Source organism: Mizuhopecten yessoensis, unplaced genomic scaffold (assembly GCF_002113885.1).
Source record: "Mizuhopecten yessoensis strain PY_sf001 unplaced genomic scaffold, ASM211388v2 scaffold9109, whole genome shotgun sequence".
NCBI lineage: Eukaryota > Metazoa > Mollusca > Bivalvia > Pectinida > Pectinidae > Mizuhopecten > Mizuhopecten yessoensis.
In genome coordinates this window covers 159700-178425 of record NW_018407883.1, presented here as the reverse complement: position 1 = coordinate 178425, position 18726 = coordinate 159700, and the positions used below count along the sequence as shown (strand labels likewise).

Here is an 18726-nt window from a genome sequence, read left to right as displayed (position 1 = left end):
TTAATGCTTGTTATATGCATTCTATTTTCAGAATCATTAGAAAATTTGAATTGAATTTTAAAAAAAATAATCTTATACTTCATTATTGTATTCCTGAAAAATCTATTGTAAACACTTTTGACAACAAAATTAGAAATGTTACAGGAAGTATTACATTTATTATATTAGCAAAGAAGCAATATTTGTTTACTGTATTTCATATTTGATTCAACTTTATAACAATAAAAATATTTGGATTTTTGGAAATAGATAGTTTTATTACCATTTGATTTTTAGAAAATTCTAATCTATCTTTTACTCAACTGAAAACTCTTTCCTCCAAGAAAATTTGTTTTATTTTAATTCAGTAGTCTCTAGCAAGCCTTAGAAATAAAACCGGCTAAACCAGGATACATTTGTTGGCTAAACCCGCATTCCTAATGCTTTCATATGTATTCAAGATATGCCATGCATTTTATGAAAAAGAGCTACCATATATTCAGGAATTTGCTTTTATATATAAACAAGACATTATGGACCCTGTGCAGTGAAGTAAGTCTGTGACTTTACTGTGGTATCCTGGTAAAACGCATAATGTGTTGTTCATGTGCTGCCCAACTACATTTCTGTATCTGTGCAAAATTTATAAACGTTATAGTTATAGTTATTACATACATTATTCTGGAGAAAATCATCGATTCCTTTTATGAATCAATCAAATTAATAGTCATTTCTCTATGTGTAGGGGGAAAAATCAAGGTTTTTGAACTTTTCGAAATCTGGAAATTTTTATCGTCAAAAGTTCAAATTTTTAAAAGAGATGGAAAAAGATGATGAATTATTTGAAAAAATATCAACCAATTAAAAGATTAATTGCTATTATTGTGCTTGAATATAGTCTGTAGGCATATGTTAATTATTTTTTTAAGTTTGAAGTTAAGCTTTCTTTCAATTTTCATTTGACAGAACAAATTCTCTCCTTTTATCCTTGCAGTACATAATTTTTGCAGTGTTGTGATTTTTCTTTCTTTCACTCTTTGAATATATTTTGTCAGTTAAAGTATATATTTTGTTCTAATTTCAGATAATAATGTCATTTAAAATTGTTTCTATTTCATATTATAAAATCTATTTAAAATTATTCCTCTGTTTTATTGCATAATCATTTTGACAAATTTGACACAAGCAGAACAGTTATTTTAGTAATATATATCAGTAATAAAAAAAACTTCTGTCAGAAATAAAGGAAAACATTCATAAGTATAAGTAAAGAAAAAAACTATGTTTCTAAATATTTTTGGGGAAAATGTGAACATGATATATTCTTAAAGTATCTTGAATAGAAATGATTCATTATACAAGTAAGAGTAGTGATTTTTTTAAACAGTAGGGTCAGATGATAATACAAGTTGAACTGCAATCATTCCCTTTAAGTGTATTTTGTATACCAGATCCTGTATGTGGTCCTGTCTGTGTTTAGCTTACCCCTGATGTTCAGTGCTGGTTCAAAGTGTTTTCATCACTCTGTTATATCCGTATGGCCATGTATTAAACTTCCTCTTCTGACATCTGATGTTCACCTTCACCTGACAATCATCAACTACGGCATGATTTTTATAATTTGATCAAACACTGGTACATGATGAATGTGTACCTGAAGACAGAATTGTTTTTTGATTGTCGCTGATGATGTTACTTATTGTGACACAGAAGAGGAAGTCTAATTGGTGGGATTCTGAAAAATGCTCTTGTGGAAGGGAAATAACTCTAAATTAAAACTGTCCTCTAACTGTTTATACAAAATATAATTTTGTGGAGGATTTGTTTTGCAGAGACCATTTCTATTAACAACATCTTCATGTGATCTTGTTAAAAATGAAATATTTTATCAAACTTAAAGTAGTACTTAATTCCAGAAAGTCATTCTCATCATCCTTACAAATAAATGTTTAACTTCTCACACTGTTCATGTTGTTCACTTAAAGAATTAAGCTCATCACATAATCCAAGTTCGAGCATGAATGTGGGACCAGAACTGTAGACTTTCTTGGGCCGCTTTCGTTTATTGCGATACAAAAGGTTGAACCGGTTGGAGCAGAATTGTTCGACTTTGTTATCTGATGCTGCTTTCAGATGAGCCTTGACAAAGCCTTGCAAGGCTTGCATAAATATTTGCAGGTCTGCCAGGATTTATAGAAAAACCGGTTGTTCCCCATAAACGAACAGGCCCCTGTACTTTGTGATTGGGCTATCCTATTGTGATCTGTAGGGTTGAGGCATTTGGGCTGTCCTAATGACGATCTGTAGGGATGAAGAATTTGGACTGTCCACTTGTGATCTCGAGGCAGGAGGACATTGTCTATTTTTACATTTTCCATACCATAGAAACATAATTATGAAATGTATGTCATTATTTTCTACTTACTTTTTTTCAGTTAAGCCAGAAGTGTTCTGTTGTAGGTTTATGAGCTTTATTATTGAATTTACATCTTCAGGAAAAATTCGACTATAATACAGGGGTGAACACTTTCATATTTAGAATAATAGCCTGCAGTTTTGATTTAAAAAGTTCTGCTTAGCTGACCTTTATTTTCAAACTAAATGTTGAAAATTTTCACAAGCCCCAATAAAACATCTTAGTTATTAGCCCGGGTGGTGGGCTAGTGGAATTGTACACCTCTGGAATAGAGAGTTCAGGTAGAACACACAAGGTGACATAAGAATTGATTTAGAGTGAAAATGCAGCATCTTGATGAATGCCATCACTTATATTAAAACAATGTTACAAAATGTATCAACCATAGTATGTCCTAGGAAATACCTGAGATAATCTACAACATACAAAAGTTTTACAAAAGATTCACTTAATTGTTCTATTCCACTTTTTTGAGAATTTTTCAATTTTAACTTGCACCTCTATTATTGGTGACTTGTATATCTTCACATTACATAAAGTCACTCTTTAATTTCCTAACACACAACTCTATATTGTTAAACTCTAACAACACATGTGTTAAACCTTATATTTCACCTTTAAATTCTTCATTACAAAAATAACTCAACATGTAAGCTTAAACTTAACATTTTTATCCTTGCAGTTTATATATTTTGCTTCAGATGCAGTGTTGAGATCAAGTATTTAAGAAATATCAAGATCTGCATTTAGCTAGTTTTGATGACCAAGTCTTCACAGAATTACTTTTTAATTATGTTGTTTTTTGTGTCAGTTAAAAATATATTTATTGACATGTTTTTTCCATCAAGCTATAACAGCTGTGCACTTCTGTAAATAATAGAATCTGTAACTCCTGTTTGATTAATAGACTGAAAATTTTCAACTCAGTTGAACATTTTTGATGTTATGAAAAAGGCTTTCCAAGGCAAGGAAATTCCAGGAAATTTTAGTGCAAATCTCTGCAGTGATGTTGATGTTGAATTTATTATTGAAAAATCTCTGCAATGAAGAGTGTCATTTCTGTTGTCAACAAATCTCTGCTGTGATGTATGCATGTTGATGCTAATTTCAATTGTTGACAAATCTCTGCAATGAAGAGTATCATTTATGTTGTCAACAAATTTCTGCAGTGATGTTGATGTCATTTATGTTGTCAACAAATCTCTGCAGTGATGTTGGTGTCTTTTCCGTTGTCAACAAATTTCTGCAGTGATGTTGATGTCATTTCTGTTGTCAACAAATCTCTGCAGTGATGTTGGTGTCTTTTCCGTTGTCAACAAATTTCTGCAGTGATGTTGGTGCCTTTGTAGTTGTCAACAAATTTCTGCAGTGATGTTGATGTCATTTATGTTGTCAACAAATCTCTGCTGTGATGTTGGTGTCTTTTAGTTGTCAACAAGTTTCTGCAGTGATGTTGATGTCATTTCTGTTGTCAACAAATCTCTGCAGTGATGTTGGTGTCATTTCCGTTGTCAACAAATTTCTGCAGTGATGTTGATGTCATTTATGTTGTCAACAAATCTCTGCTGTGATGTTGGTGTCTTTTAGTTGTCAACAAGTTTCTGCAGTGATGTTGATGTCATTTCTGTTGTCAACAAATCTGTGCAGTGATGTTGGTGTCATTTCCATTGTCAACAAATTTCTGCAATGATGTTGGTGTCATTTCTGTTGTCAACAAATCTCTGCAGTGATGTTGGCATCATTTCTGTTGTCAACAAATCTCTGCAGTGATGTTGGTGTCTTTTTAGTTGTCAACAAATCTCTGTAGTGGTGTTGGTTTCTTTTTAGTTGTCAACAAATCTCTGCAGTGATCTTGGTGTCTTTTTAGTTGTCAACAAATCTCTGTAGTGATCTTGGTGTCTTTTTAGTTGTCAACAAATCTCTGCAGTGATGTTGGCATCATTTCTGTTGTCAACTAATCTCTGCAGTGATCTTGGTGTCTTTTTAGTTGTCAACAAATCTCTGCAGTGATCTTGGTGTCTTTTTAGTTGTCAACAAATATCTGTAGTGGTGTTGGTTTCTTTTTAGTTGTCAACAAATCTCTGCTGTGATTTTGATGTCATATTTGTTGTCAACAGTTCTCTGCAGTGATGTTGGTGTCTTTTTAGATGTCAACAAATTTCTGTAGTGATGTTGATGTCTTTTCTGTTGTCAACAAATCTCTGCAGTGATGTTGGTTTCTTTTTAGTTGTCAACAACAGAAACCAAGCTGGATGTTGAAGAATGTTATTCATGTGTTATAATTTTTGTCTTTCTCTCCAAAGTGGAAAACATTCTAATAAATGTGGTGAATGAAAATTAATTTCTGGCTATTTCCTGAGCAAAAGACACCCTTAGGAAGTTGAATATGTATGTAACCGATTTGTGTTCATACTGGCATGAAGTTAAAAAAATGCTGTTTAAACCGTATTTGAAGTATATTAAAAATAGACAGCAAACACTTTACACTATTGGACTGTTATCAGTTTATTGTATAAAACACCCGTGTATTACCCAAAGCCACTTGGGAATTATACTCCATGATTTTCCTTAATATGGAATATCAGCTTTAACAATGATTCAGGAAACAAATCTCTTAAAATGACTGAGATTGCACTCACAAACCAACAAGGAAGGGCTTAGTCGATATCTATCTTATAGAAATTTGTTTTCTGCGAAACGCTTGACAGAAATTACCTTCAAATTCAATAACAGAATTGTTTTTGGAAGTATGAGAGCTAGCTAGCTGCAGTGCTGACAACAGTGAGTAAGTGAATAGTTATTGGAAGGCTGTATGTATATCATAGGACCAGCTGACAGTAAATCTGACACAATAAGAGGATTGGTCTACCGTATCTATTCTTATAAACACACATGTCAACAACAAAAAACAGTTTTTCAATACAGATAGAAATGGTCTGTCTCTTTTGAGGTTTAAAAACAAATCGTTGTTAATAAGTTATAGTTTCGAAGTAAAATGGAAAAGCACAAAGTACTTTGTACTCGATACATCAGAATATTAAAAGTATCTTAGATGTATCAATGTGGTATTCATTTTGACACCATCCACAAGATGGATTTTAAATAGCATTGAAATGTCTTGGAATAGGAAACTCCAAACCCCACTCCCCCAGAAATTGAGAGATTTGAACCCAGGCCCTCCATACTATAGACGGATGCTCTAACAGTATGAGCTAGCTCAGGTTTTCAGTGGTTACCATTTCCAGTTGTGCAACAATTCCTCCTCCTTGTACTGAGTCTTTGCCCCAGAAGGTATTCTCGTCACAAGCATTTGACACCCAATACTGAAAATAAGATTTGGTACATGTAACTGCACCACTGTAAAAGAAGATTCAAACCTAAGACCTTCTGAATTCTAGACAAACGCTCTAATGAATTGAGCAACACGGTTGCTGGCGTAAATCGACCCAGTCCCATTCTGCCACCAGTGTTTACCACTTCCTACACTATATGTACCTACCCTGCCTCCATATGTGCGAATGCAGGGGGTTGTATTTGTGTTCTCTTTGTTATGAGTCAGTGTTTCCAAGGGCTCATTTATAGTGACAACTACCACTTAAATATACTGCAGCACAGGTGCTGTTATCACCAACCTTTCCACATCATACACATCTTTTGGTAGTTCGAGTGGACACTGCAACACATATATAAAGTGTCTTGTTCTGTTGTTAGTGAGATTCAAACCTAGTCATTCAGGCTTTAGACTGATGTGTTATACCACTGTGCTTCACTGGTCCATAGCATACTTATTGCCTCCGCTAGGAGTCGAACCCAGAACCTCTGGTTGACTAGTCTTACACTCTACCATTAATGAGCTTAAGATCAATTCTCCCCAGCCAAGTCAGTAGGAAAGCAGCTAGTATTTCAACAGGGTGACATAGTAATAGTGAAAGATGTTATTGAGAAAACATGTAATAGCATAGGGGGTTGTTATTGAGGAAATATGGTATGATATATACAAATTCCTGTAACACATTTTTTGTTTCATTCATGTAACTCAGAGGCTATGAGATCAGGTCACATGACCTGTGTTGTTCGATGTGGATGATTACTTGGTAACGTATGTGTGCTTGCGGCTCAGAGAAAATCAATCGCCTTGAAGAACTAATGACAGAATTAATCAGATGTACTGTTGTGTGATAGGGTAAACGACAATAGCAGGCGTCTACTTCAGCAAGTCAAGTTTATAAAATATTCAGCAGGGATTTTGTTGATAACAAAATTCTTCTGCTTAAAGATTTACAAAAAGTGCTTCTGGTTTACCTAAGTCAAAGCACCTTAAGTATCTATCTGGTAATGTTTCCTTACTTATACAGCAAACAATCTAACATTGTTCACTATAGAAAAGGAGGGGAACACGTGAGATCAATGGATCAGATGATAAGTTTTGTAGACAATTTAACACAGGTAATTACAGTAGCTCATTGATATACCAATTATTGAGTCCAATTTAAGATGGATGATTCTGGTTTTCAATGCAGGTTTGATTGTACATGTATATTTACATTTAAGTTCTTAGACAAACGTGTGCATGTGATTTTGATAAAGTGTGTGATGGGATCTGATTACTAAACTAGATTTTCTGTTTGGTCTACTATAGTGTATTGATCTACATGTGTGACCTATAATTCTTTTTTTACTTTCTCCTAAAACTGATGATACCGGATTTAATTAGCAAAAGCATTGATGCTTTCTTTGTCCTTTATTTACTGGATTGATCAACTCTTCCAATCTTTATTAGGTGTTGACATATGAATGGCTTATATGTGTGATCTCAATCATCGTTTCTGGGATTTCTTGTACAAAACTGAAAATGTCAGCTTTCGTTTTCATCATTGAAAGCTTATATTCATAAATGATAAATATGAAGTTTTAATTATTTTTGAAAGTTCACCTATATCCTTTAATTGCAAGATAACAATTTGTAACTATAGGGAAGTTAGAAATTCATCTGGTTAATTATTACAAATTTAGATATTCCCTGTAATTCTAATTTAGACAAGTGAGTTGGTTATTAAAACTGTTATACAAAGTTTATAATTTCAGATCAGTTTATTGTAATTTAAGTTTGATGAGGTAGTTTTAAGATTAGAGTTTAGAAAATGAAGCGTTGTGAATGAGCTGGCTGTTGGGTTAGGTGAATCACTCTGTGAGTCAGGAGTCTGGTCTGGTATCCCCGAGTTATAATTTGTCTGGGACGAGATTTTACATTGATTGGTGTCCTGTTTGTCAGAGTTTAATCATTTTATAAAAAAATCATGATTCATGGTTTATTGTTATCAGCTCCCCAGGTGTTGATTACAGTATCTGGTTATGTAATGTCCAGTGTGTTGATTACAGTATCAGTTTTGTGTACAATCCCAGTCACCCGAAGTTAATGTCACAAATTATTTGTGTTTATTTCTTTCTGAAAATCCTACCAGGTAATTCATAAATAAACTCTAACTTCAAATCAAATCAATTTTGATACAGAAATTATATTTAGTTTTCTTTAAACAGAATTTCTATTTTCTTCGTGTTAAACAGAACTAATAAACATGTATACAGATAGACTATATTTATAATAAATATTGGAAATCATCGATATATAAGTTAACCATTATATGAGCTTTCTATAATACCTATATGACTATAACCATTAAGGAGTTGATTGCTCCGGAAGTTTGACATATAATGGACACTGTTGGAATCACTGCCTTGTCCCATATGTAACTATCTCTATATAAATCTATCTACAGCGACCTTTCACCTCCATTGTTTATCTGATATATTTGTCTATATAATATAGATTTTTTTTTGATTTTAGGAAAAAGTCAGATGCCAGTAAAATACCAGCATTAAAGGGCCTTCAGAAGAAAGGCGTCTCTAAAAGTCCTAGTCTGCCCAAAAAGCACCCGGTGACCCCTTCCCAGGAGGCAATGAGTGCAGCAACAACGAAGCCACGAGCAGGGTCTAATCTGGGGGTCCCGTACACGGACGACCAGCAACAGATGCTGCGCAGCAGTACCGAGGACCTGGACAGTGTGAGTGATCAGAATTATCTCCCTTTTGTAGTTCTTTTTCTCTCATATGATGCTGATAAATGAGTAAACAGGCAATTTTTCCGATGTCTAGTTTATTTTATTTTAAGAGATACCCAGGTAGTGAATAGAGAAAAATGGAAATTTGAAATTAAGCTGCAAAAAAACCACCTGAAAATCTTAATAATGGTGATGAAATCTTATTTCAAAATTTCATACAAAAAGATATTAAAAGGTAATTAGGAAAGAATGACATCAGGACCAGTTGGTTCAGAAGCTCCGTCATCACAAACTGATGTTACAAAAGTATGAATCTTTTACGAGTACTCAAAATTTAACTAATATATAAGTGAAAATTTGTTAAGAATTTGAGCTGGATACAAATTAAACTTTCATTGTCAATGTTTTCTGGTATCTTAGGTGGAAGTGAGCAGTCGCGAAAATGGGAGCAGTGGGGAGGGAGGGATGGACGAAATGGACGGTCCCACACCCACAGACACTCATACCCATGACCCACTCAGGACCAAAACCGCCATTGAACAGACTCAGGCCAAAATACGCCGAACCATGGAGATGATCAAGGCGGAACAAGCTGCCAAAGAAGGTGGAGATAATTCTTTGTTTTTTCCCCTTTTTTCCCACGTTATTGAAACAAGGTTGAAAAACATAAAAATGGGATATACTGTCAAAAATATAGTTCAGAAGAATATTGATGCTATTGTATATATAAGGTTTGACCTCTATTTTGATGGCATACACGGTAGTATAAACGCAGTTGGCAACGAACAAATTGTAATGGTGTTCATTTATAGGCAGTCAGAGTTTACAAAGCTGAAGAAGGGAGAGATGTAAATATATGGTAAAAATAAAAAAAACATTGAGAAGTCCTTGTGTTGGAATTAAATATAAAAAATAGAACAAAAGACAGAGAGTTTTTATTGGTAAAAATAATATATTCTTCTTTCTACAGAAAATGTCAACGAATACCTGAAGCTTGCTGCCAGTACTGGTGCTGACAAACAACAGTTACAGCGGATTAAAACAATGTTTGAGAAGAAAAATCAGAAATCCACACAGACAATTAGTCACCTCCAGAAAAAACTGGAGAACTATCATAAACGTTTAAGTGATATAGAAACGTATGGTGTGTCTGGACATAAGCAGGCGAGGGAAGTTCTACGGGACATGGGCCAGGGACTTAAGTAAGTATTAATGGTCACAGTTAAAGGCATCATACTTTCCTTATGTGTAAATATATAGCTGACCTATCGTTAACTGATGTATAGATGTATTTTCTGTTCTTGATTCTGGAATTAACTCACATTACATAAGTTTTGAATAAGCTCATGTAGTGTCCGTCTGAATTGACTCACATAACATCTTAGCTCACATAACATCTGTCTGAATTAGCTCATATAACATCTGTCTGAATAAGCTCACATAACATCTGTCTGAATAAGCTCACACAACATCTGTCTGAATTAGCTCACAAAACGTCTGTCTGAATTAGCTCACATAACGTCTGTCTGAATTAGCTCACATAACATCTGTCTCAATTAGCTCACAAAACATCTGTCTGAATTAAGCTCACATCACCTCAGTTTTGAATTAACTTCCATATCATCTGTCTGAAATAGCTAACAGTAAATAAGTTTTGAATTAATAGCTTACATTACATCAATCTGAATAAACTCAAATGACATGATGTAAAAGTTTTTTTTTTTTTTACTCTTTAAGATGAAAACCTGTGAAAGTACATTTGTGTGTTAGGAGTTTTAAGTGATTAGTCCCATTTTCAACCTGTTTATTTTTAACTTTTAACAAACATCTTGCCCTACCTCAAGGTCAGATAACCCCTGATAACATCACATTGAGGTCTTTCTCTGACACTAAGCGTAATATTGTACTTTTACAGACCTTTACTATGGCGTTCTGTTTGGAAAAAACATGGTTCTAAGCCTTCTTGGTGAGAACAAACTTGGGTTTAGAGATTCTACAGAATCTCTGTTAGGGCTGGGAATAAAGCTCACACCGATTATTTAAGCGGAAAATATTTGGTGGAGGTTTTTGATTTTGGAAAAACGTGCTTTGATTGTTTCACTTTATTCTTCTTCATGTTTTCCCTTTTAATTAATAGTATGTTTAGCCTGCCATCATCAGACAGTTATTTTGTGAACAATTCAATTGTTTGTTGTTGCTTTTTCCCTACTACTGAAATCTCCAAACATGTTTCCTGTGGTCCATATATAGTTGTGCATGCTTTCATTTGAGATTGATCATAAAAACAAAATGGCAGCAGGGCGGTCATCTTGCATTTTGCATGTGAAGTTTGTAACTGCTATTTCTATGTAACTGCTGAAGGTATCATGGTAAAGCTTGGTATATGTGATCTCCTAGGTCTGTTGTTGTGTATGGTTCAGTTTGAGACAGATCAGATAAGCAGAATGTCAGCAATCTTTAGAGTATGCGTGTGAAGATTGTTATAAAATTTTGTTGGAAATACCTAAGGGATCATGTTGAAACTTGATGAATCAGATAATCTAGCTTAGAACACGCCCCAGAACGATCATGTTAGTATTTGATTCGCATGATCTCCTTGGTAACTTAGTGACAATTGTGCTTGTTCAAGGAAAGAAAAAAACAGAGAAAGCAACCTATATACATACATTAAGTACCAGCAGCACTCCATGATCTTTTGATAAGGTTACCAACGTTCTTCTTGAATCTCTTGGTTAATGCATGTTTGATTTCACAAACAAAAGTGTAATTATTTAATCGGTATGTATGACTTTCTTGTTTTTCTGTCATATGTCATGAATTTTGCATGATTTATGAGGGTACAATCCATTGTCCGTCACCTTTTACATCCCCTATCTCCCCTTGTCTGGGTTTGTTGACTGCTTGAACTGTTATTGTTATGTGATTTTTTTGTTGTTTTTTTAGTTATTGACAAATTTCTGTAGTTATTTTGCGAGTTAAATCTGATGGTGTTAATATGCTATTATTTTCCAGTTTTTGGTTTGTAAAGGTTTTATTTAAACATTTTGGGTTAGAAGTGATGATGTAAATGTAAGGTGTAGAGGAGCTATATAGAGACCCGACGTCCCTGCAATGGGGTCAATTCCAATAAGGTGGTAGTGATCCAGGGGGTGGAGACCTGATAGTATTCATAGTTCGCAAGATGGCAGATCATCTCTCCGTTTGATTTTATACCAAAACTGAAAATAAACATGATCATGCAGCCCTGGGGGTTGGGTGACACATCCACTTTCTTTGAATTCCCGTATTTATTTAAGTTGGCTTCCCTTACACTTCAGTTTTTGTGGATTTTTTGGAGCATTGGTTTCTTCTTGGTTGTTACTATTTGATGTCATTAAGCAGATTGGAACCTTCTTTTGTTTTTGTCTTGACATTTTTGACATTTAAAACAAATGTAATTTTCCTGGAAGTTGAAGATTTAGCCAGACTGCTAATATTCTGGTATTTCATAAGGTCAAAGGTCAGACTTACTAGGTTTCTGCTGTCAAATGGTTTATATTGCGTATGTTCTTTTTATTTTAATTTTTATTTGTTTTATTTTCTTGTTTGGTGGGTTTTTTTGTTAAGCTTCAGGCAGTTTTTTTAGCCTTATTTGACTTCAAAGTATTTCAGACTGTTTGTCAGTACAGCTGAGATATTAGAATTTTATTTCAAGGTATTATTGTCTTGCAATCCTTTCTTCCATGATATTACATTGAGTTTGCCAAGGAGTTTTCACCATTGATCAAAGTTATAATTTTCTAACAGATTTTATTCGCAAATTTCTTACGTAACAGATTGGACCCAGATGTAAGGACTTTCAGATCTTTTTCCCCTATCATGTTTTGTGTTTATTGTGAACTTAGTATCAGTGAAACGGATCATTGACTGCAGACCAGGGTGCAAATAATTCAAATGAAATTAAAAAAGTTGCTTCGTTACCGTTTTAATTCCCATATATTATTATTTATTTTAACAATATTTTTTAATTGATTTTAATTTGTAAATACCATTTCTCTTTGTTTTTTCCAGGGGTGTAGTGGATAATATCAAAGGTGCCAAAGAGTAAGTATTACAGTATATACATACCATATTTGTTCTGTTAATCACCCCGGGTGTTATCATAACACTTGATTGATTGATTGATTGATTGATTATTGATTGAGTGATTCATTGATGGACTCATTGATTGATTGATTGATGGGGCTTTACGTCCTTGTTACATTTATAACCGAGCCTAGGACATAGAAAACAGAACTTAGATTTAACTTTTAAACAAAATAGGAAGCAGGGTAAATATGGGGTTGAGGTTAAATGTTGAGTCTGCCACACTAGTGCCGCTATTTCTCCTTATATTTCATTCTTACAATCTGTGGATGCATAGATATAATTTGGGGGTTTAATGCAGACCTAACCTAAAATGAGATGAAGTGTTAAAAAAGCTGTAGTGAGGGGTAAACTCTATATTGATTAGACCATTCTGATTATTCTCATTTTGAAGAGCATTCTTAACTCATTCACCCCTGAAATTTCATAATGAACTATTCCAACCTTTGAATTGGAGGAGTTCAAATGTGTCATCAAGGGTGAATGAGTTAATCACTCAATCAGATCAAAATTACATGGAAACCTTAAATAATGCACACATTTGAAAAGTATTTAGGAATATGAAAAAAATCTGATTTTAGTATTTATTATTTTGCAATTTTACCCTTTGTTTTGTTTCTCAGTACCATCGTGTCAAAACCCAAGGAGTTCGCTCACCTCATCAAGAACAAGTTTGGCAGTGCTGGAGACATCAGTGAACTTAGTAAGTTGCTTTAACGTCAGGACCAGGTCCAATTTGCGTCTAAACTTATTACAAAATTTTATACATTATCATGTAAAATAGAAATCTATCATGTAAAATAGAAATCTTTAAGACTTTGTCATAGTTCTGTGTTTCTTACTGTCAAATATTTACCTCTGACATTAAATAAAAAATAGTCTACATTATACAAAAAAAGATGCGATACAAAGAGTAAAGCTTTAAACATTGTAAAGTTATTCATTTCTATACTCATCTGCTAAAAAAAAGTTGTTAATTTCAATTCAAAAGGTTCATTTAAATTTGTACAATAAGCTCCACTAAATTCTAAGAAGTCTTTATATAAATCAAAATGCTCGATCAGCAAAGTAAGCATCCAAAATTTGAATTCATGGGATTCTGAACTTGAAAAAAATTGTTATTCAATTATTTCAAATAATCAATAATATGAAAGATCTTACCGATCCAAAGTATATTAATATTGTTTCACATTATAAATATATGTCGCTGTTTTCCGCTAAAGTACATCATTATATACAGCCACTTTTACTGGTTCTGGTGTTACAGAGATTATGGATGAGGTGCCATCATCGGAGGGGGAGAAAAGCCACGGTAGCACGCTGCCCGCAAGGTACTGTAGATCTAAAAGTCAACCCCGGCATGCCACTTCTTCCCTTGTAAGGGTTGCCACAAGTCCAGGCATGATCGCTGTGGCAAGCCCATCACAGGCATACATGTAAGAGCCTCGAGTTGGGCTGACTTGGTATTTGCCTAGTGCTTACACACTTATAACCCATGATTGGCTATTTGTGTTGGCTACGTACTCACTGTAACTCGCTGTGAGTTTGATTAGTAACTAACAGAGCTCACATTTTCGAGTTGGCTAGTTGTGTCAACCTATAGTACTCACAAAGTCAGTTACTTGCTGTGGGTGTGACTAACAGGGCTCATTACTGAGACCTACGCTCACTCAATAACAATGCTCATTTATATGGCTTTTAATCACATAGAGTTGCATTTGACTCACATAGAACTCAATGGTAATGTAGTTACTCAAAATATTTAGTGATTAAGTACTCATCACAAAAAACTCAATCACAAAGTTATCTATCTTAAGCACTGACTAATCATTCATAGCAAACTCTCACATGGACCTTGTTTACAAAGCACTCCCCTCACAAATTATTGACTCAAATTTTTTTCTTTCACAAAGCACCAACATAAATTGGCTCATTCTAAAAGTTCTGGGACATGTAAGACTCTTCAGTATATATATGATGTCCTTATCACTTGATTGTCAGTCGATTATTATTTTCTCCATTGATAGGATGTTGGACTGTCAAGTTTACACTGGTTCATATATAAATATTCATTGGTTGGTCCTAGGTGCCATGAACTCACAAAGATTTTTCACTCAATATATAGTTTGAAGAAAAAATAGATCTTGACAATACATTTCTGCTGGTTTTAACATAGCTGTTGGTGAAACATAGGTCAGCGCAGTGTCCATGTGTTTTTTAAAGCCTGGCTCAAATATGAAGAGGCAAACCAAACACCAGTGTTATCAGGTTTGCTAACTCACACCCCTCTCAGCAATGTCAGAAAAACATTGGCCTGTTGCATTCCACTGCATGATTGTATGAGGCGGCTAAATCTGTGAAGCTTTCTGTGGTGTTTTCCTCATTTTCCTCTGATACGACAAACACTGGAGGTCAAAATTGATCTACTCCTTCCATCACAGTACTAAGGACTCTTTTCTTTAATTTTCTCTCTTTTCTACTCTCTCATTTTTAGGCACTTTTGGTTAGCCTCAGAATAATCTGAAAGGGTCACGTATCATGAGGTACAAGTTTTTAATAATTCAGTGTTCTGGCACTTTGAGATGGTGTTTTTTCTTCAATGAGAATCAAATATTATAACCTTTATATCCACATTTTTGTATGTTATAATGATAATGCATATTCAAAGGGAAGTAACTCCTTGTAGAATTAACTTTGACCTGAACTCCTTGTATTGTGACTAAGTTTGCTAAAATATTGAAGGTGTATCACTAGTTAAGTTCATATTACCATTACTATTTTACTTTTGTTGAACTCTTTATAATTGGAGATTCCTTTCAGTGTAACTGTTAGCATACATCCTTAAGGACCGACCCTCATGTACCACTGCCATTAAAAACTAATTATGCATGTGGAACTTTTTCCCGGCATGACCATACCGTAAATATTCATGTATTTGTGCGCACTCATGTATAATGAAAGATCATTTCTGGGGAAAAACGGATATGTTGTTGAACTAATATGAAAAAATAATAAAGATAAAACAATATTCAGCAACAATGTTCCGATTGTAAAATGTGCAATGGGGTCAGACTAGCTGGATTCCAACCCTGGACCTTGACCCTGGATTGTTATACTATCGCTCTAGCGAAGTATATCTTGATTAAAATTAAAGGGAGGTTACTGTATGTGTGAAAAACTACAGTGGATTTCTCCAGTGTTTTTGCTACGTTGGGACAGCAATCTTTCAATAAGACAGTAACTATCGTATGACACAATGTAAAAAATTATTCCTGCCATTCTAGACATTAATACTAGCAGATATCTCAAGGCTAAACAGTAAGGGTAGGCGAGGCTAGTGAAATCTCCAGCTGGACTAGTGGTTCTAAAAACTGCAAGCCCGATCGACTAGTCTAAATTTGATATTGCTAATATCCTATTGAATAATTTGGGTTTTTTGAATTTGCACAATGACTAATAAGAATTAGAAACTACTACCCCAGTTGACTAGTGGTATTCAAAATTAATTTCTAGCCCTGTATATATATAGTAGTATAAAACATATATCACTAGTCGCTGTTGTAATATACTCCATATCCTCGGTGTGTGGAGTTGCTGGTTTGTTTTGTAAGATGTCCTTGCTGTACTGTTGTGATGTATGCTTTAGACACTGAAGCAATATATTATTCTGTGCACATCAACCAATTCCCAACAAAATATAGCAAGAAATATCGCAATTTTGTTCAGTGATTGATTCAATATTTCAAAACAAAATAGTTATCACACATTTTGGTATAATTTTATTCTTGTAATTTACACATTTGTTGTTAGGTTACTATTTCAGCATGAATTTTTTTAGGATAAGCTGTTGGAATTTCAGTTTTTACAAGGAGTACAATTATTTTTTTTCAGGAACATTACCCGGTATATAGTATCACAAGTTAAAATTAATGCCTGAATCTTTCCGATACAAAATTTAAGAAATATTGTCCTGATTGTCATCTAAACTGCTTTCACACTTTCATTTCATGATATATTATTTCTTCAGTTCTCTTTATTTCTCTAATTTTTCATATTTTTTTTAAAAATATATATGATGTGCACTTTCTATAAAAACAAACGCACAAATTTAATATGTTTCAGATGTCCAGAGCAGTTTTTTAACCCCATTCCGATTCGGTAACTTATTTCACTTTCTAACATTCTATATTGTACCTAAATGCCTTTAACAAGTACAATTCTTAGCATGTAATATTGCACTTTTACTATACATCCCAATGTAATCAAAAAGAAAAAAGTCCAAACTTTGTTCTAGTGGAATGTATTCTCCATATAAAGGGATACAGGATAAATTATTAGAACGGTTTCATCCCCATTTAATCAAAAGGAAATATTTCACATTTGTTCCATGGTTAAATATAGAATTTATTAAAAAAAATGTTGAAGTTTATTTTGGGCTCCTTGTTCAGTTGGTCTTAATAATAAATAATAATATACAACATTTATATAGCGTCCTTTATAATTTGTAAAATTACTCTAAAACGCTTGACAACATATGGATAATAGTGATCAAACCCCACAAGTTGAAAAAGAGCCAAATTTCAATTTGAATAACACAAAAAATATCTGGTAATGACAATTTTATAATTACAAGGATTTAAACCTTCATGAAAATATTTCAATTTAAAAATCACTTTCTGAAGAGGGAGTTTACTAATAGCTAAGAAGTGTTTTAACCTGGACACATCCTTACATGATGTTGGTTAGAAATGTTTGCATGTTAGAAAATATCAAAAACCTATCAATAAAGGAAAATGGACGTGAAATATAGAAAGTGTATATGGGAATTTATCCAAATTTCAATACTAAAGCACTTAAATCATGTGATATGTGTAATGTTTGATTTAAAGAGGTTATAATAAAAGGAATGGAATGTACTGATACTAATTACTTATAAATATTAACAATAGTAAATAAAAAATTGGTAATCATTTAATTATATTGTTTAAGCTGGAACCAGCAATAGTCTGAACAAAATACCCTGTCACATTGACCTTTGCATGGAATATTAATTTTGGGCAATTGCATTTTTGAGCCTGTTTATTGATGTTTAGTTGTACAATATTAAGTTATAATGTACAGATTTCCAGGGGACATTTGTCTGTAAGCCTATTCCGTCTTTGCGTATTGCAGAGTTATCTTCTCTTGAGAGCAGGTATTGATTGTTACGTCATTTGTTTGTGTGAGAAAATTACGTCGTTTTCTCAAAAATTGATGACGTTCCTCTCAAAAACAAATGACGTAACAATCAATACCGGCTGTCAAGAGAAGATAGCTCTGCAATACGCAAAGACGGAATAAGTAGTCTGTTCAAATTTTCCAGTAATTTATGAAATGTATGAAATATCCTGGGACAAAAAACAAATGAAAGTTCATAAAAAGGCAGAAATTTAAAAACAATATTTTTGATCTGTTTGTTGATAAAGTTATGCTTGCAGACACTGGACCTGGGGTTACACATTTACTCACAGGCGACTTATGAATTAACAAAGTGTAGCTGTTGAAATAGACCAAAGTGAGATAGATACAATGAGGGTGGTGGTGAAAAGTTAGTAAACGAAGATTGGAAATAAATGGACAAAAAAAAAAAAAAAAAAAAAAAGAAAGATGAAAACTTCAGATAGAGAGACAAACACCTATTCCGCATACAAAATTAGAATTTTACAGCACAATTGTGAGGCAAACAAAAAAATCATCATGATACAAATGTGATGGATTGAATTTTTAACCAAAACAGCTACATTGTATAAGTATTTGATTGCATCAGTTTTTTAGGCATGACTACAATTTATATGATGGTGGCATTACATTACATAACAGCCTGAGAAATGACAAAATCAACCTGACCTCATCCGCGATATCCAGTGGTCATGCTAACTTTCGCTCTCTATACCCCTGGAATATGTCATAGCAAAATTGAAGGCTCATTGTGCACCGCCTTGTTGATGAGACAAGAAGACTAGTTTGATCCTTACATAACGGTAAAAATTGACATGCTTTGAAGTCGGGCGTCTCTCCTTTTTAATCTTCAAAGGACATTTATCAGCCTAGCGATTGGTCAGTTTTTATACGCCCGTCGAAGACGGGGACGTATTATGTTATCACGTG

The 18726-nt window shown here is 33.7% G+C and overlaps 1 protein-coding gene across 10 annotated transcripts in view; it reads left to right on the top strand.

Annotated features, from left to right (window-relative positions):
- The window catches only part of LOC110457371 (transmembrane and coiled-coil domains protein 1-like), a 100264-nt gene that overhangs the window by 68804 nt on the left and 12734 nt on the right, over positions 1-18726 (top strand). For 5 of the 10 annotated variants that reach the window (XM_021508613.1, XM_021508604.1, XM_021508610.1 and 2 more), the window contains 7 exons: positions 8241-8457; positions 8875-9058; positions 9425-9656; positions 12505-12537; positions 13203-13282; positions 13832-13910; positions 16702-16737. In XM_021508613.1, the coding sequence (XP_021364288.1) occupies positions 8241-8457; positions 8875-9058; positions 9425-9656; positions 12505-12537; positions 13203-13282; positions 13832-13910; positions 16702-16737 (861 nt within the window). The remainder of the gene's footprint in view (positions 1-8240; positions 8458-8874; positions 9059-9424; positions 9657-12504; positions 12538-13202; positions 13283-13831; positions 13911-16701; positions 16738-18726) is intronic. The other 5 variants (XM_021508606.1, XM_021508605.1, XM_021508607.1 and 2 more) reach the window with 5 other exon arrangements.